Source organism: Lichenostomus cassidix, chromosome 8 (genome assembly GCF_008360975.1).
Source record: "Lichenostomus cassidix isolate B80296 chromosome 8, HeHo_3.0, whole genome shotgun sequence".
Classification (NCBI taxonomy): domain Eukaryota; kingdom Metazoa; phylum Chordata; class Aves; order Passeriformes; family Meliphagidae; genus Lichenostomus; species Lichenostomus cassidix.
The window spans coordinates 27,239,178-27,254,475 of record NC_139489.1 but is presented as its reverse complement, the minus strand read 5'-3'; the positions used below and the strand labels follow the sequence as shown (position 1 = coordinate 27,254,475).

Sequence of the window (15,298 nt, the reverse complement as noted above, 5' to 3'; positions counted from 1 at the left end):
AAAAGTGTTAAGGTAATTAGGAATAACTTTCAGTCATGCAAACCTGTTAAATATCAAGATGAGATCTGCATGATAGTATAGCATTTATTTCAAAATGCCTAGTTAAACATATGACCTTTGGTTTTAAAAAGTAATTATCAAAAGCTCATTTTATATGGGCTCCCTTCTCTTTCCCCCTCATGGATGATTTGTATGTACTTCCATGTTTCCATTATAAAATTTTTGGGGAGTTGTTGCTACCAATGATTTATATGTATTGTGCACTTTGGTATTTTCAGTCTTTCTTCTAAATAGCTGAAGAAGTTTAAGCTGAAGCTTATAAATCACTGTGTGGTAAATTAAGTAGAGTTTTAAGTAAGAGATTGTGGAAAAATGAGCTGAGCCTTCTTTTTCATAATCATAATCATTAAACTTGGCTGGGGAAGAACAATCTTGCATGAATTAGGACAAATAACTCCAGTATGCAGACCAGTGGATATCGAGTGTGTTGTTTAAAAATGGGGTAAAATGTTTCACTGCTTTGGACTCTGAGCATCCACCTCCAATCTACTCAGTTGTTGGGTACATGAAGTACATGGTACAGCAAATGAGAATTGCAGATGGTATTTTTCGTATTTGGATGAAGACAAAGCTATTTATAATCTTAAATTATCAAGATGTGTTAGCTGCAGACTTTCTTTAATCTTCAAATAAATGCCTATTTTCCTTGTATTTCTTACTGAATGCATTTCTTGGCCCTGCAAGTCCTCACTGGTCAGCATGTTGATACCTCAGCTCTACAATATTGTATTCTCAAGGCAGGTAGAAACCTATTTCTGCTACATTTGCTGTCCATGTGAAGAGTGGTGGTATAAGAGGAGTACCAGGAGAGAGTTTGATTCATTTGCATTCAGGAACAGTGTGAGTTTCAGGCAGATCAGAAAAAAAAAATATGTAGAAAATAAATGAGAACTGGTGTACTTTTCTTTATGGTTGTGCCAGAAAATACACAGGACACTAATTCCTCAGTAGTCCAATAATTAGACATAGTACTCTTACTCATAACATAACAAAATCTGATCAGTTTGTTAAGAACAAAATGGCAGTGGTTTTGATGGCTTGTAGATACTCCTCTCATTTACAGATTGCACGTTCATGTCAGTCCTCTCTGTTGGAAAGTAAAAGTTCTGAATGTTAGGAATGTGTGGAATTAGCTGTTGACTTCAGATGAAAATTTGAAATAATCCTGAGGGTACTATGAACTTACTTTACTGCTGCTGAGCTCTGGTATTATCAGTGTCATGAGTGAAAGTCACAACTGGACTTTTTATTTTTCTAAATTTTTCTATTAAAAAGAAGTATCCAAAGCCGAATAACTTGAAATAATTGTTATCCCATTTGGAAGAAGGGTTTCCTAGTGATGAGGCAAGATTCAGTGCTGCTGCAGTTGTGACCTCTAGTGGGAAAAATCAGTTTGTTATCACAATGATACTGCAGTGAATTGCAAAGTAATTCAGTGTTGTAATATTCATTATGTCTGATATTGCAGCATTTCCAAGACTCATTAATGGTAAAATCCCTTCAAGGCACCGTACTATTTATGTAAAAAATACAATTTATTCCTGAGAAAGCTTCTGTAAAGTCTCAGCAGGTTTTTATAATACAATTTTTATAGAAACATGGTCTGGGGCTTTCAGGAAGAGGCTTGGAAAAGTACTCAATTGCAGAAGCAGAAATTGCTTGGAAAACGTTGGCTTGTCAAAAGTCTTGTTATCCCACAATAATATAATATAATTGCAGTATTACTTGTGTGCAAATCTGTAGAGATGTTTCTAGATACCAGCCCTGGGAGCCATTGTAAGGAAAGATTTATCATGCCATTAAACAAGGCAAGAATATTTGAAAAATATAATTGAGGAAAACAGTCTGTACATGAAGTACATGGTACAGCAAATGAGAATTGCAGATGGTATTTTTTGTATTTGGATGAAGACAAAGCTATTTATAATCTTAAATTATCAAGATATATTGGCTGCAGACTTTCTTTACTCTTCAAATAAATGCCTATTTTCCTTGTATTTCTGACTGAATGCATTTCTCTACGTTTGTATTTTCAGCTTTTACAAACCAGCAAGCAACTACTGGATACAGAGAGCAGCTTGTTTAGCTTTGAAGTGGTTTTGACTTTTGGCTAATAGCAGTAAAAAAGGTGTCTTGTATATTTTTGGCTTTGTCTTTGTTATATTTTGGGGCTTTTTGCAGTTTGAGTATGAAAGATTGTACAGAATAAATCATAGCTAAGCTCAGTTCCTTGACTAAAATCCTATCACCTAGAATATTTATTACATTTTGTTGCTGCCCTGCTCATGCCAGTATCCTGCACTGTTCATGAAAGCCACCACTGCCAGGCACTGAAGCACTGGCAGGGACAGCCTGTCACATCCACAGCACCTGACTCACTGAAGGTTCCCAAAGCTCCAAAGAGCTGTCACCTTCCCCAGCTGGGAGTTGGGAAACTGTGCCTTGGGGCCTTAATGAGGAGCTTTGAAGTGTGGCAGGAAAAGGGAAGCATTCCCTAGGGACTTACAGCGTTGAGGTTTGATGCCTCATAATGATAACTGTGAGAAGAGGTTTGTATGCTGGGACTGATTGAAGTCTCTCCCTTCTTATTTTCAGGGTATGAACATAATCTTCCATGTAGCTTTGGCTCTTTTAAAGGTAAGTAATTTTTTAAAATTTATTTTGTGTTATTAAACTAAAATATTGAAATACTCTTTAGCTTAATGTATCATGTCTAAGGGAACAATAATAGTGGGACTTCTGGAGTAGGGAATGAAGGAGAAATACCCATTTGGGTAGAGATATCTTCAAAATTGTACTTATGATAGATATGTTTTCATTAGATTTAATCATATCATAAAGCATGTGGAACAAGGGGTGCAGTCTAAATATTTAAATGTCTCATGTAATTACTATGAAGATATTAATTGAGATTCACTTCACAGCATACCTATTCTATGTCTGGGTTCTTTTGTATGAAACATGATTGATTGATATCAAATGTATTTGTGATATTGGGAGAGGAATAGAAATCTTCTATAATCCTGGGAACTTCTGTCTTTGGCCTGGACAGAATTTACCTGAACAAATAGACCTGTAGGTGAAGCACTGGCCCTTGGGATGCAGTGAGATGAACTCACAGTTAACTTGCACTGACCTCCCTGATTTGGCTCTAGTTCCAGCCCAGCCCACCTGCAGGCACACAGCATGGAATTTGAAATGCCACCTTTGAGTTCAAAGGATATTCCCAGGAAATAACCTAGGCTAAAGCTCAGGGTAGAACAGCCTGTCACTCCTCCCACCACCACCCCATAACATGGATACAGACTAGAACCACAGAGCTGGTGCTGGTCCTCCAGTGGGATTTCCTTGTCATTTTTCTAGAAAGAGCAAACAGCTCTTAGTTGGTTACTCAGCAAGGAGTAATTCTCAGAGATTCAGCTTCTATGGCATGAAATCCTGTGGCAGAAGTGCTCCACACCACGAAGATACATCCATATGCTGCTGTGAACAGAGCAATTTGAAATTTCCAAACGTGAATATTTCCACAGAATCATAGATTCTCCTGAGTTGGAAGGGACCCAAAGGATCATCAAGTCCAACTTAGGGGCCAGGTGACCTCAGTGAAGTACTGCAGTGTAGGCAGGAGATAGTATATATCCTTATGGTGAGGAAATGTCCAAAATAACCTGTTTTACACTAACTCAGCTAATGTGGCAAAATGAGGTTGTGGCTCTCTGCTTGAGTGCATGTATTTAATGATCACTCTGTGTGGTTCCAGGGAAGTGCTCCCACACAAATTGAAATTTGTAAAAAGGAGGGAGAGAAGTGTGTGCTCTTTTCTTGCTGTTTCATGTTTTATTTGCAACTGTTAATATTCCAGTTTTCAAGGCCAGTATGAATAATGGGAAATCTGGTAGGTTATGGCATGATGGATAGTGAGACAGGGAAAGGAAGCAAACAGCCAACAGGTTTGCTTCCATCATAGGAGGAACAGGTTCTGTGAGGAGGCAGAGCTACCAACTTAGGATCTTAAAACTAAAGAAGAAAGAAAAGGAAGAGTAACTTGCACAAACATGAAGATGGCTGGCAGGGTTTTCAGGGAAGGAGAGCTTAGATCAATTAGGTTATGAAGGATGGCTTTGGGATCACCTGCTTTATGTTTAAAAAATATGCTAACTTTGGAAAGAATTCATGGGTGTCATACAGCAAATAAGGACTTTTTTTCATGTTGAATAATTAGCCCAATTTCTTTTAACCAGAAGTGTTCAGTCTTTTCATTTTATATATACCCCATGACATGCTGCTTCTCCAATTGAACATTTCTCTTTGGATATTCCAGAGGAGAAAAATTCAATAAAGTAATTTCTTACTCTTATTTATTACTATTTTCTAAGTTTAAGAGTTGGTTTTAACTCTGCTTGTAGCAGTTGTATCAGTTCTTCATGTATATGATGTAGCTGCCTGTTCTAGCAGTAATAGATATTAAATACATGGTAAAGGAGGTGTTATCCTGAGAAAGTATTTCTATAATGCAACCAAAAACAAGTACAAAGAAAATGATAGTAAGAAAGATAAGATTCTAAGTCAGAAACACTCAGAAGAGCACAGTTCCATAGTGGCATGGAGATGGAGCTGGTGCTTTACATGCAATTGAATTAGTATTATAATTTGCTTTAAGCAAGAATTACTATTCTGTTAGGGAAAAAAAATCGTTGAGAACTGAAGTAATTTTTTCCTATTCAAATGTGTTCATAATCTCTCCTAATCTTTAGGAACAAAGTGGTTTAGTGTCCTGATTTTTTCAAGTTGTGCAACCTGAGTATGCTGCAGAAATACCACCTTTAAAACTGTGTTTCAAAGCTCTTGTTTGTCTCTGATTCTGAAATGAATGAAAACCCCTAAGGATTTGTTCTTAGTTGAAACAGAGCAATTATTCTCTCATCCACAATCCCTTGCATTATTTTAAGTTTGGATAAGGGAATCCTTCATCAGTGGAATGTTGGAGGCTTTATTGTGTAAATGCTGTTTTCCTTGCTTCTAGTGAAGTGTGTGCATCCAAATTCCTCATCAAATAGCAGTGGAAGGGAAGCTTTTATGTGAACTCCCATGTCCTAGTGCTGTGTCTCCTGGCTCCAGCTGCTGGTGCTTACAGTGCATGCTTTTTGTTTGGAGATGACAGTGCTACTTCTGTGACCAATTACCTGAGACATCTTGGTGCAGTCATCCTCGGAAAATAAACACTGAAGAAATGGGAAATCCTTCCTCTTTGCTTCTCCCACATTCTGAGTGTTCTTGTAGCAACAAACAGCTGGAGGATTACAGTGCTTTAGCTGTGAAAGTCATCGTTGGGGCATTAATCTGATTTGTTCTCAAAGGAGAAGCACTGGTTTTTTCCTGTAGCATCCAAATGTGATTTTTTCTGTGCTTCACAGCCTGGTCAGGCTGCCCAGCTGGTGGCACAATTTTACATTGGGAGGCATTGACTTGCATGATGTAGGAGCTGAATGTGAATTACCCTTCAGGAACCTGAGCTCATAGAAAATGTAAACCCTCACCTCTCATTTTCTGAGCAGTGGAAAACGCAGTGAAGCACTGGGGTGTGAAAAGAACCCCAGGGTGGAAAAAGGCAGCGTAGAAATCTGTGGTTTAAAACAACTCCACAAACAGCATTGATATTTTCATTTTGAAGATCCCAATTAAGACCATTAATTGAGAATGACAGAGGAAAAGATACCACTCTGGTGCCAGCATACTTCCTAATCCCTTGTGTCAGCTAGTTTTTTGCTTTTTTGTTGGAAATTAAAAACATTAAAACCTGCACATATGCTAAGAAAAAGAAATAAATGGGAAGCTTTCTTTTTCATTTTAGTATTTCACAGAATCACAGAATGACCTGAGCTAGAAGGAACCCCCAAGACCACCAAAGTCCAGCTCCTGGCCCTGCACAGACAGCCCAACAATCCCACCTTGTGTTGAGAGTGTTGTCCAAACTCCTGGAGCTCTGCAGCCTGAGGCTGTGCCCATTCCCTGGGGAGCTTCTCAGTGCCTGACCACCCTCTGGGGGAAAAAATACTTTCCTGATATCCAAGCTGAATCTTCCCTGACATAGCTGCAGCTGTTCCCTTGGGTCCTGTCACTGGTCACTGAGGATTTAACAGATTAATTCTTAAGTCTTTTGTTTATGATCTTACAACTTGGCAAAACTAGCTAAAGGCACACCTTATTTTGGAATTAAAATACGTGACTGTGGAGAATTCAGGCTCTATATTCACTGCTGTCGTGGCTGCTAATTCCTGAAAAGGCCAGGAAGAGCACATGGGCACTGGAAGTGCAGGAGTGAACCAGAGGCTTTTGAAATATGTCCATGTCCAAATGTTTCTTTTTGAGGGTTCATCTACTCATGGAATGTGTGATTCATAACACTTAAGCTCAACACTTGGCTTTTTGAGATTTAATCTGTTAAAAAATGTGTTGCTTAATGCTAGAGGAAAGCCATAGTTATGGTCAGGAAGGTTTATAATACTGAAAAGAAAACAAGTTGAAAATAAGGAGAAGCACTGATGTGTTTGTTACTGCTTGTGTTTTCCAGGCAGTGCTTTGGTACCTTACAGAGATTCACTTTGGTACTGTAATATCTTAACCCAGTAGTTTTATATGTCATTCCTTGAACTCAGGTCAACGTGAGCAGCATTTCTAACAGGGCCTGGGAGTTGTGACACTCCTCTGCATGTTATCAGGAGATAACTGAGTATTACACGAACAGGACAGCTGTGTTTCTTGGTTATTTCTGTTGGCACCTTTCAGTCTCAAAGCTCTGTGTGTCAGTCAGTGTTCCAGACAGTTCCCAATAACAATGGCAGCGATGGTGGATGTTGATTTTAAAAGAAGATATGTCAAAATTATCTTGGATAAGGTGGGTTATTTATTGCCTTTATGTCATTCTGTATCTGGGCTGAAAAAGACCTCCTGGGCTGAAGAACTGCCTCTCTGCTCCATTGTGCCATTATGTGACACAGCATCTCTTTCAGAACCTGTAGCAGCAGCTTTCAGAATTGCTGGTGGAAGGCTATTTCTCTTAGTCCTGATTAAATTTATTACTGATCATTTTACTCTCAGCTACTCTGTTATCAGCATTGTCCTTCAACTTAAACAGCCTCCTTCCAGCACCTCTCATAGTTGTGTTTATCACCTTGAAGCATTTATAGGTACCATTCACATTGTTTATTAAATAACCCAATATTCTTGAACTCCAGAGCATCTTAGCCATTCTCTTCTGCCTCACCTCCAGATGTGACTGGATCTTTAAGAGAGGTCACATCATGTTTTCTGTATGCATGTTGTATTTTCTTATTTCTAAAAATCTGCTTGTTCTGGTAACTCTGAGGATTGTGTTGTTCTCTTATGTTTGTATAAAATATTATTCCTAGCTAACCAGAGGGTTCCACAAATACTATTTCCCCACCTTAGAAGGGAATTTGTGCAAGAGCACAAATTTGGAATAAAATTGCCCTGTATGTCTGTGTACATTTCCATTTCAGTTCTTAAGGAACATCTAATCAACTGTACATTTTCTTTTTTCACTTGAATTGTCTTCCTTGGGCAGATGTCTGAGCTAACCACTCTCAGATCTTGCCCATCAGTTCTCTCCTGAATTACCACTTGCCCCAGAACTTTAAAATCAGATCTGAAATTTTGTTCTGTGTTCAAGGCACAGTTCAAAGATTTCTGCTTGTGAGAGGCAGAGGAAGTCAGAGCAATCATCTGTCTTTGAGCACTTAGATCCTGCTGATCATGGGAAAGTTCCACCCATTCACTCAGGGAGGTGTGGTGGCAGTGAGAACTGAAGTGACCAGTGTGACATCACTTGGGATTGTGCCTCCCTTCATCATCTGCCCTTGAAATTATCACTTGCCACAACCTAGCCTGGGGTGTTATTGTTTCAAAAGTAGTGTTGTCTTTGAAGGAAATGGGAAAAACCCAAAGGGTTCAAGTCATCACAGCAAGAAAGGAGATCAGCTTTATCCATCAGATGAAAGCAAACAACATAAGGAGAAGCTTAAGTTGAGCAACCAGCTTCTTCCGTATCCTACAGAAATTTTGTATAATCTTACTGGCTAAACTTCCAAAGTCAGTGAAGACTGCACAGGTGCTTGTTTTAGGTAAAACTTACATACTGCCAATGCAGATAATTTTAAAATGTCAATGTCTGTGAGTAAAGAATGAAATTGGGGCAATTACTGAAAATTTTAGAAAGGTATCAGGTGAAAAGTGTACTAAGACTGTAGGTAATGTGACTTAGGCCTTGTGTCCAAGAGTTAATGTGGTTATTTGATTCTCACTCTGTTCTTTCTTTGCATTTGCAATGGCTCAAGGAGCCTGCACTGATTTTTAAGTCAGCATTGCTTTTAGCCAGTAGTTGATGGAGTGACAAGCAGGGCTCCTTTCCAGCCAAAACCAGGTTTGATTCTAGCTGAGCTGGTTTAGTCCACTCTGTAATTGCATTACATTTTCAAAAGGTTCTTCTCAAGAAAAAAACAGAAATGTCCACATTAGAATCTAATACAAAATAGATGTCTTTTATTTTTATACCCCATTTTTTATGGCTTCTTCATGTAGCTGATTCCACGGTAAGAGCTGACACCTTAGGAATAGAAGAGGATCTTTGGATCCTCTTTGGAGCTCTTTGGAGATCAGAACTATCTGTTCTCTTTTCAGGTCTTCTGCATTGGGCAGAGCACAAGAAAGTCAGGCTTTAAGAGACTCTCAGATCACTGGTTTTGTGTTTCTAGTTCCTAAATTGAAGATCTCCTTAAATTTTACATTTTGCTGGGCTGAATAATTCTTCCCCTGGACCCACTCCTCCTGCCCCAAAAACCTGTCCTGGGTGACTTGTTGGAGGTGATTTCTTTAGAAAGAGAAATCTGTGCCTGAAAATGCCCAGAATCATTCAACTTCCAGACCACTGCTTTTCCAGCCTTATTATAACCAATTTTCTATTTTTAAAAGTCCACATTTATCTGTGAGTTGAAAATCCATCCTGTCCTGATTAGTTACTCTCATAGCCCATTTGATCTCCTCCTGACACCTAAAATCACTTCTATTCCTATTATGTGAATGTTCACCTTCAGTTTTGAATTTTGAGGGTGGAAACATACTGTCTTGTCAAAAAGAACACTGAGCAGAGAACATAACATGAAATTTATTGACCGGCAGCACTGAACCCTTATTGAGATATTAATGACTCCTCCTATTACACTATGTGTTGGTAATTTCTAGATGTTGGAAAGTGAAGATGGTGTTTTCAGGGTTATATACAGTTCTGACTAAAACTATTATTTTTATTTTTATTTTAGTAAAATTTAAATATAGTGTGTATATCTCATGTGCCTAGCAAATTTTATCATTCTGTGGGAAAATATTTTCTCCAAATATGTAACTGAAGTGAATAAAAACATACAAATCATCATTCCAGACCAGACTTGCACTGGCTTATCTACCCCCCTGTCTCATTGCCAGCAGCAGATACATGGGAAAGACTTGTAAGAACAGGACAATAACACTGTTTTCTGTTGCCTTTGGCAATTTGTGTCTTGAAAACTCTCTGAGAAAGAAGTAGTGTCTCATGTTTAATAATTCTGTGTGGATTGTTATTTCAGGCTTTTTTGTTGGCTTTTTGAACTCGTGTAAATGAGTAGCCCCAGGGATTTTCTCAGGTTAATGATTATTTTGTTTGCTTTGGACCTGTCCCCTGTGGCTTTCACATGAGGTTCCTGTGTCAGGAGGCATTTTGGACACTTGGTATCTCCTCACTTTCTCCACACCACTCAGGACTTTATAAGTCCACATATCCCTCAACTTTGATTTTCCAGGCTTAATAATCATTAAGTTTGGTTTTGTCTCCACATTTGGAAGCTTCTGATGAGCCCTATTCTCTCTCTAAATACTCCTCTGTCTCTAATATCTCCTTTTTGAGATGAGAGGACCAGAGTAATGCATGATATCAGAGAAGAATCACACATGAAGTTACACTGCAGAATAATGGCATTCTCTGTTTAGATCTCTGTTCTTCTCCTGTTAATTCCTGCCATTTGATGCATTTTGTTGACCTCCCTTGTGCAGTGATCTGACATTTTCATGGAATTCTCCACAGTGACTCCCAAGATTCATTCCTTAATAGCAACTATCAGCTCACAGTCTATCATTTATGTGGAAAATGGATGCTGTTCTCCATACACATCAATTTAGATTCATCTGCATTGACTTTCCTTGCCTGGTCTATTGCCCAGTCACTCAGTCTTTTATGGCCCTTCTGCAGTTCTTTACTGTAACCCCTGTCTTTAAATCCCTGAATAATTCAGGAACATCTGCAGACATTGCCATCTCATCCTTCACCCTCTTTCCAAGCTGTTTAAGAACAGCCTAACCAACGTGGATCACTGCTGGAATCTACTATGGAAATCAGCTGGTTTATTGTGCTCTCTCTTGTGTGGGATTGCTGAAACCCTTTTCTTTAGAGGAAACATTCATTCCAGAACGTTTTCTCCCAAACTTGTCTCTAAACCAAAGGTGTAGCCTTTGCTAAATCCAGAATTCACAGTTGCAATTAGCCCTGAAGAACAGGATAAAAGAACAGAAAGGACAAAGTAATTTTTGATAAGGTAAGAGGTGAAGTTCTTACTGTGGCCATTGTGTCACTCGTGGATTTTCAGAGCTGTTCTGGTGCCAAATGTCTTATCCTTTTACAAGAGTAGACTTGAAAGACAAACTGGAAGAAAAAAGGAAAAGTCTATTTCACTTTTCAAAGTCAGTCATTTTTGCCACCAAAATACAGATATTTAATATTTTAAAATACTGAGGTTTATCAGGGACTGCCCGTGACTTGGTATCATGGTACAGAATATAGATAATTTCAAGTCATATTCTATATGGTTTTATTTACTTTGAAACTATTTTGGCATTAGCTTCTTCTGTGTTCAGTGGGCCTCAGCTTGTAAGTGTGAGCAGCTCTGAACTTCATGAGAGCTGTGTGAGTGAACAGGTATTTTATGGATAGGAAGGCCAGAAACAGAATTTAATTGCACTTAAAGACCAGATAGTCCATGGCATGGAAGTCAAAGCACGAGTAATAGGTATTTATTCTCAGACATCTTAGTTACTTACTTAGTTACTACCTTTTGGGCCCTTTTTAGTTTTTAAGTTCACTTCAGTCAGGCCCTTCTGAAGAATTTGGGACAGTAATCCAATGGCATACATGAAGGAAAAATGATTCCTGGTCAGATGTGGATAAAAATAAGATGTAGTGTTCAGTGAGAATATGGAAATAAGTAAGAATGGTAGGAAGTGTAAAAACCTGAATGATGGTTCACTGTTACACTGTTTGAAAGGAGTTCCTGAAAAACATGGAACAGTGGATTTCAGCTGATAATTACAGAGCTTTTTGGTCAAACCTTGGAAGATTTTGTATTTGAGACCTCTTTTTAAACAGAAATCCAGACCTGATGTAAAAAGTATAATGATGGTAGCAGACTACATCTCTTGGGAAGCCAATCCTGCAGTTAATTTTCCTCATTCCTAAAAATTTGCACCTCATTTATAACCTGTATTCATCTGGTTTTAACCTCTAACTATTGGATCCTATTACAAATTTTTAGACTTACAGACTTTATTTAATAATAAGTTCATTCAATTTTTCATAAGCCCAGACCTTACCCCAAATGAACCAAACCAGAATTTCTGTAAGGATCAGAAGTATTAGCTGATTAAAGTCTGACTTAAGCAATAAAGTATTTAAGGCTTTTTACACTGTTGGTGCCCTGGATTTTCCATCCTCTTGCCTGTTTTGCCCCCAAGTCTCTAGTGACTCTGTGCCTGCTCAGTTCTGTAACATCCTTCCCAACACCCCCAGTTACAGTGCTCTTATTTCTTCCTTTTTAATGTTTCAAGCAATGTTTTCATTCACATAGAGAAGAGAACCTGATGTTTCTAGAATGTCAAGCTTACCAGCATGTGATTAAAACAGAATTCAGAAAAAACAAACAAAGCTACTTCCTTTCCTTTAAAGCCTTCCCTACAACCATGCAGCCTGGTGATGTAACCTGTGGTGGATTGACTGATGGCACTGTGGTGTTACCTGTGTGCAGAATTACAGCCTGAACAATAAACCAGAACCTCTGGAACTGCTGCAGATGGAGTTGGGGAAGAAGGGGAGAGTTCTCTTCACAACCTTGACTACAGTCTTAAACTGGAGTGAAATGTGTGTTGGTTGTGGCTTTGTCCTGAAGAGAATGTGGCTTCTGACCACCAGGGCCTCAGTGAATACCTTCATCTCAGCCCGGCAGAATTGCTGGAGCACTTGCAGATTTTCATCTGCAGAACAGTGGCTGACAACCTGAGGGATTGAAATCAGCCTTCAGAGCACCATCTGTGCTAAACAGCCTGTTCACTGCTGCACATTTGCAGGTGCTTTGGTTGGTTCAATCCTGTATCATCATCCTTGAGGCTTCATTAGCATCTTCGGTTGCCTTTGACCTCTGACTTCTGCTTTAAGGCTTTTCCCAGCTCCTTCATGTGTGACCTCAAGCCAACAATGTGTCCATGATTTTCGCATATTAGCTACTCATTAACATGTTTATTCTTTTAAATCAGTGGCCCCATCCTACAGACATTCATTTGTATTAGTATTTTAAGTAAATGTTTTTTCTTGATATGTTAGACAAATTATTTTTGGAGTTTAAATATACATTTACAGAAATTTTTGCCATTAATGTGGCTTAGATTTGTAGAGCTGCTCACAATATTTTCTTTATGTTAGATATTTCTGCAATATTTCTCTCTGTTCTGATAGGAAACGGGTGTTGTTCTGTTACACACCCCATTTTACAGTGAGGCAAATCAAAAATGAAGGAGCATGAAGCCATGCTGTCTGAACCCCTCGCTGTGCCGTGGAGCAGCACCTGCCTGGCTGTCCTCAGCAGATGGCAGAGGCACATGGCTGTTCTGTGTTCTCTGCTCTGTGCCCAGGGAGATGGCCAGGCTAGTCCAGCCGTGACATCATTGCCTTTGCCATACAAATGTGCTCTAGTGTTCTAGAATCCATTCAAACACACGTGCTGACATCATTCCCTCCCTGCCCATTGTCTCCAGATTTAGCAATGCCTCCTGACAGCACAGCGCTGGAAATCAGAGTTTTTTAAGATTATTTGATTTCATGCAGCACGAGCTGTGCAAGGACAGGCTGTGGCTTCCCAGGCTCTGTGGAGCTGTGCTCTGCTGCTCGCTGGCAGTGCATCCATCCCAGCAGCCTGGCTGCTCTCCCGGCCACCGTCGGGAGGGTGAGGCTCTCCTGCCCTACCTGCACCGGGTCTGCCTTCCATCGTTCACCAGCAGATTGAATATACAGGGAATTCTACCGGCTGGGAGGCCAGTCCCTCCCTGCATGGAGCTGGGAGGATGCAGTCGGTGTGCTGTAAGCCAGGATTGAGCAGCCAAGCCCCAGCAGAGAATTGATGGAGGATAGCGGCTGGCAGCCCGGCTGTCCACGCTCACCATTGGTTTCTTATTACGGCATTCTCCCCCGAGAGGCTCCCGGTGCCCAGGCATCCCCTCCTCCTCCTCCTCCTCCTTCTCCTCCTGCTGCTCCCAGCCCCCTCTTTCCCACCCCTTCGTGTCTGCTGCTCAGCGAGCAGCGCTGGTCACGGAGCAGCGATTGCAATGAGCTCATCCTTTTCTCTGTGCAGCCTCCCGACCGCCCGGGCTCTGCTGCCCTGCCTGCCGCCGCTGCTGCCTGCCGCTCGCCCCCGCGGCCACTGAGCCCCCGCAGCTCGCCCTTGCTTTGCGCCCAGCCCTGCTGCCCTGCGCTCCTTCTCTGCCATTTTCCTGCTTTTTATGTGCATTTTTAGATCCATGTTTTCTCTGGTTTGTTTTTCAAATCTCCTTTGGACTCAGGCTGAGCCAGCACGGTGGATCGTGTTTTTCCTTGATTCTTAGCAAAGATGCTTTTCTGCTGCTGAGAGGCTGAGGGGCGTTGCTGGAGCGGCCATCCCAGCCCTTTCCAGAGATCGGAGGCTGGCTCTCCTCATCTTGCACTTTTGGAAATTGCCGTTCACAAAGCCTGTTCTCCTCACTCTGGATACTTACTACTTACTGCTCATGGAAGAGGGGGTACCTTGCAAAAGCCCGGCTGCCAAGCTCACCCCACCTGCCAAGAAGTCCCAGGACATGCACGATGAGAGGAGCAAGCTGGTGAATGAATACGCTTGTCGGGTGCTGGAACTTCTGGGCATGGGGCATCGTCTCTTTGTGCCTCGGCTGCTTGCGGTGAGATCAACTTTCCATGAAATTAATTCATTGGGAATCTGCCATCCTCCCTTCCAGCCCTGCTTCTGCCCCCAGGAGGGATGAGAGGGCTCTTGGTTTTAGCTCTTGGCTTCTCATAATCCATCTCCTAAGCGCCGAGTCCTTCTTGCTGATGTTGGCTCGGGAAGGCTGGACACTAGTCTCCTGCTAATGGAGATCAGTGCCACTCCTTAACTAGCTTGAAGGATCCACAACCAGGGCTGAATTGTAAAAAACCATCTTTCCTAAATCCTTTTGTTCTTAGTCCTGTAATGATTCCAGATAAGCAGTGTGCCCAGTCACCTTCTAGGTACTGACGCAAAGTGCATTAATGCTCAGCATTTCAGATTTTGTACTTTTGACATCACAGGTTGGCTTTAAAGACTCGTCAAAAATCAAGCTGTGTTGATGCCTTTTGGCTTTCGGCTGGTTCTGTGTTCTGTGTTTGCTTTTGGAAAGGCAGGTGCAGTATGTAAAAAAGTTGAAAATACCTGTGTAGAATAATCTGGGAAATAAATTGTTAAGGGTGTTTTCATCCATCATAGCAAATGCTGTCTGTGTGGGGTGCCTGCAGTCGGTGTGGCATGTTATGGCACAAAGAGCATGCTTTTATCATTCCTCCTGCTGTACAAAGCAGCCTCAAACCCACAACACAGTGGCAAATCCGAGAGTCAGTACCTAATCCTGGCTGGGTCTGCTCAGGGTGTTGTAACCACGCCTGGCTGCAGCTCAGAGCATCACTCAGTCCATGGCCTAGCACACCAGAATGGCATTTGGGTGTGATCCATGGGGAGACAGTCCTCTCCTGATCCCCCCCCTGTCCTCTGTGCCTTTCTGTTATTCCCATACCAATTTTGTGGTTATCTGCACTGACCTGTCCAGTGTTTTCGCTGTGCAGCCGAAGCCATCTCGGTGCTCTGCA

At 40.9% G+C, this 15,298-nt stretch overlaps 1 protein-coding gene across 3 annotated transcripts in view; it reads left to right on the top strand.

The window, feature by feature from the left end:
- The window catches only part of RABGAP1L (RAB GTPase activating protein 1 like), a 214,745-nt gene that overhangs the window by 138,817 nt on the left and 60,630 nt on the right, over nt 1–15,298 (top strand). For all 3 annotated transcript variants that reach the window (XM_085068653.1, XM_085068654.1, XM_085068652.1), the window contains exon 18: nt 2,656–2,697. In XM_085068653.1, coding sequence (XP_084924779.1) covers nt 2,656–2,697 — 42 coding nt within the window. The remainder of the gene's footprint in view (nt 1–2,655; nt 2,698–15,298) is intronic.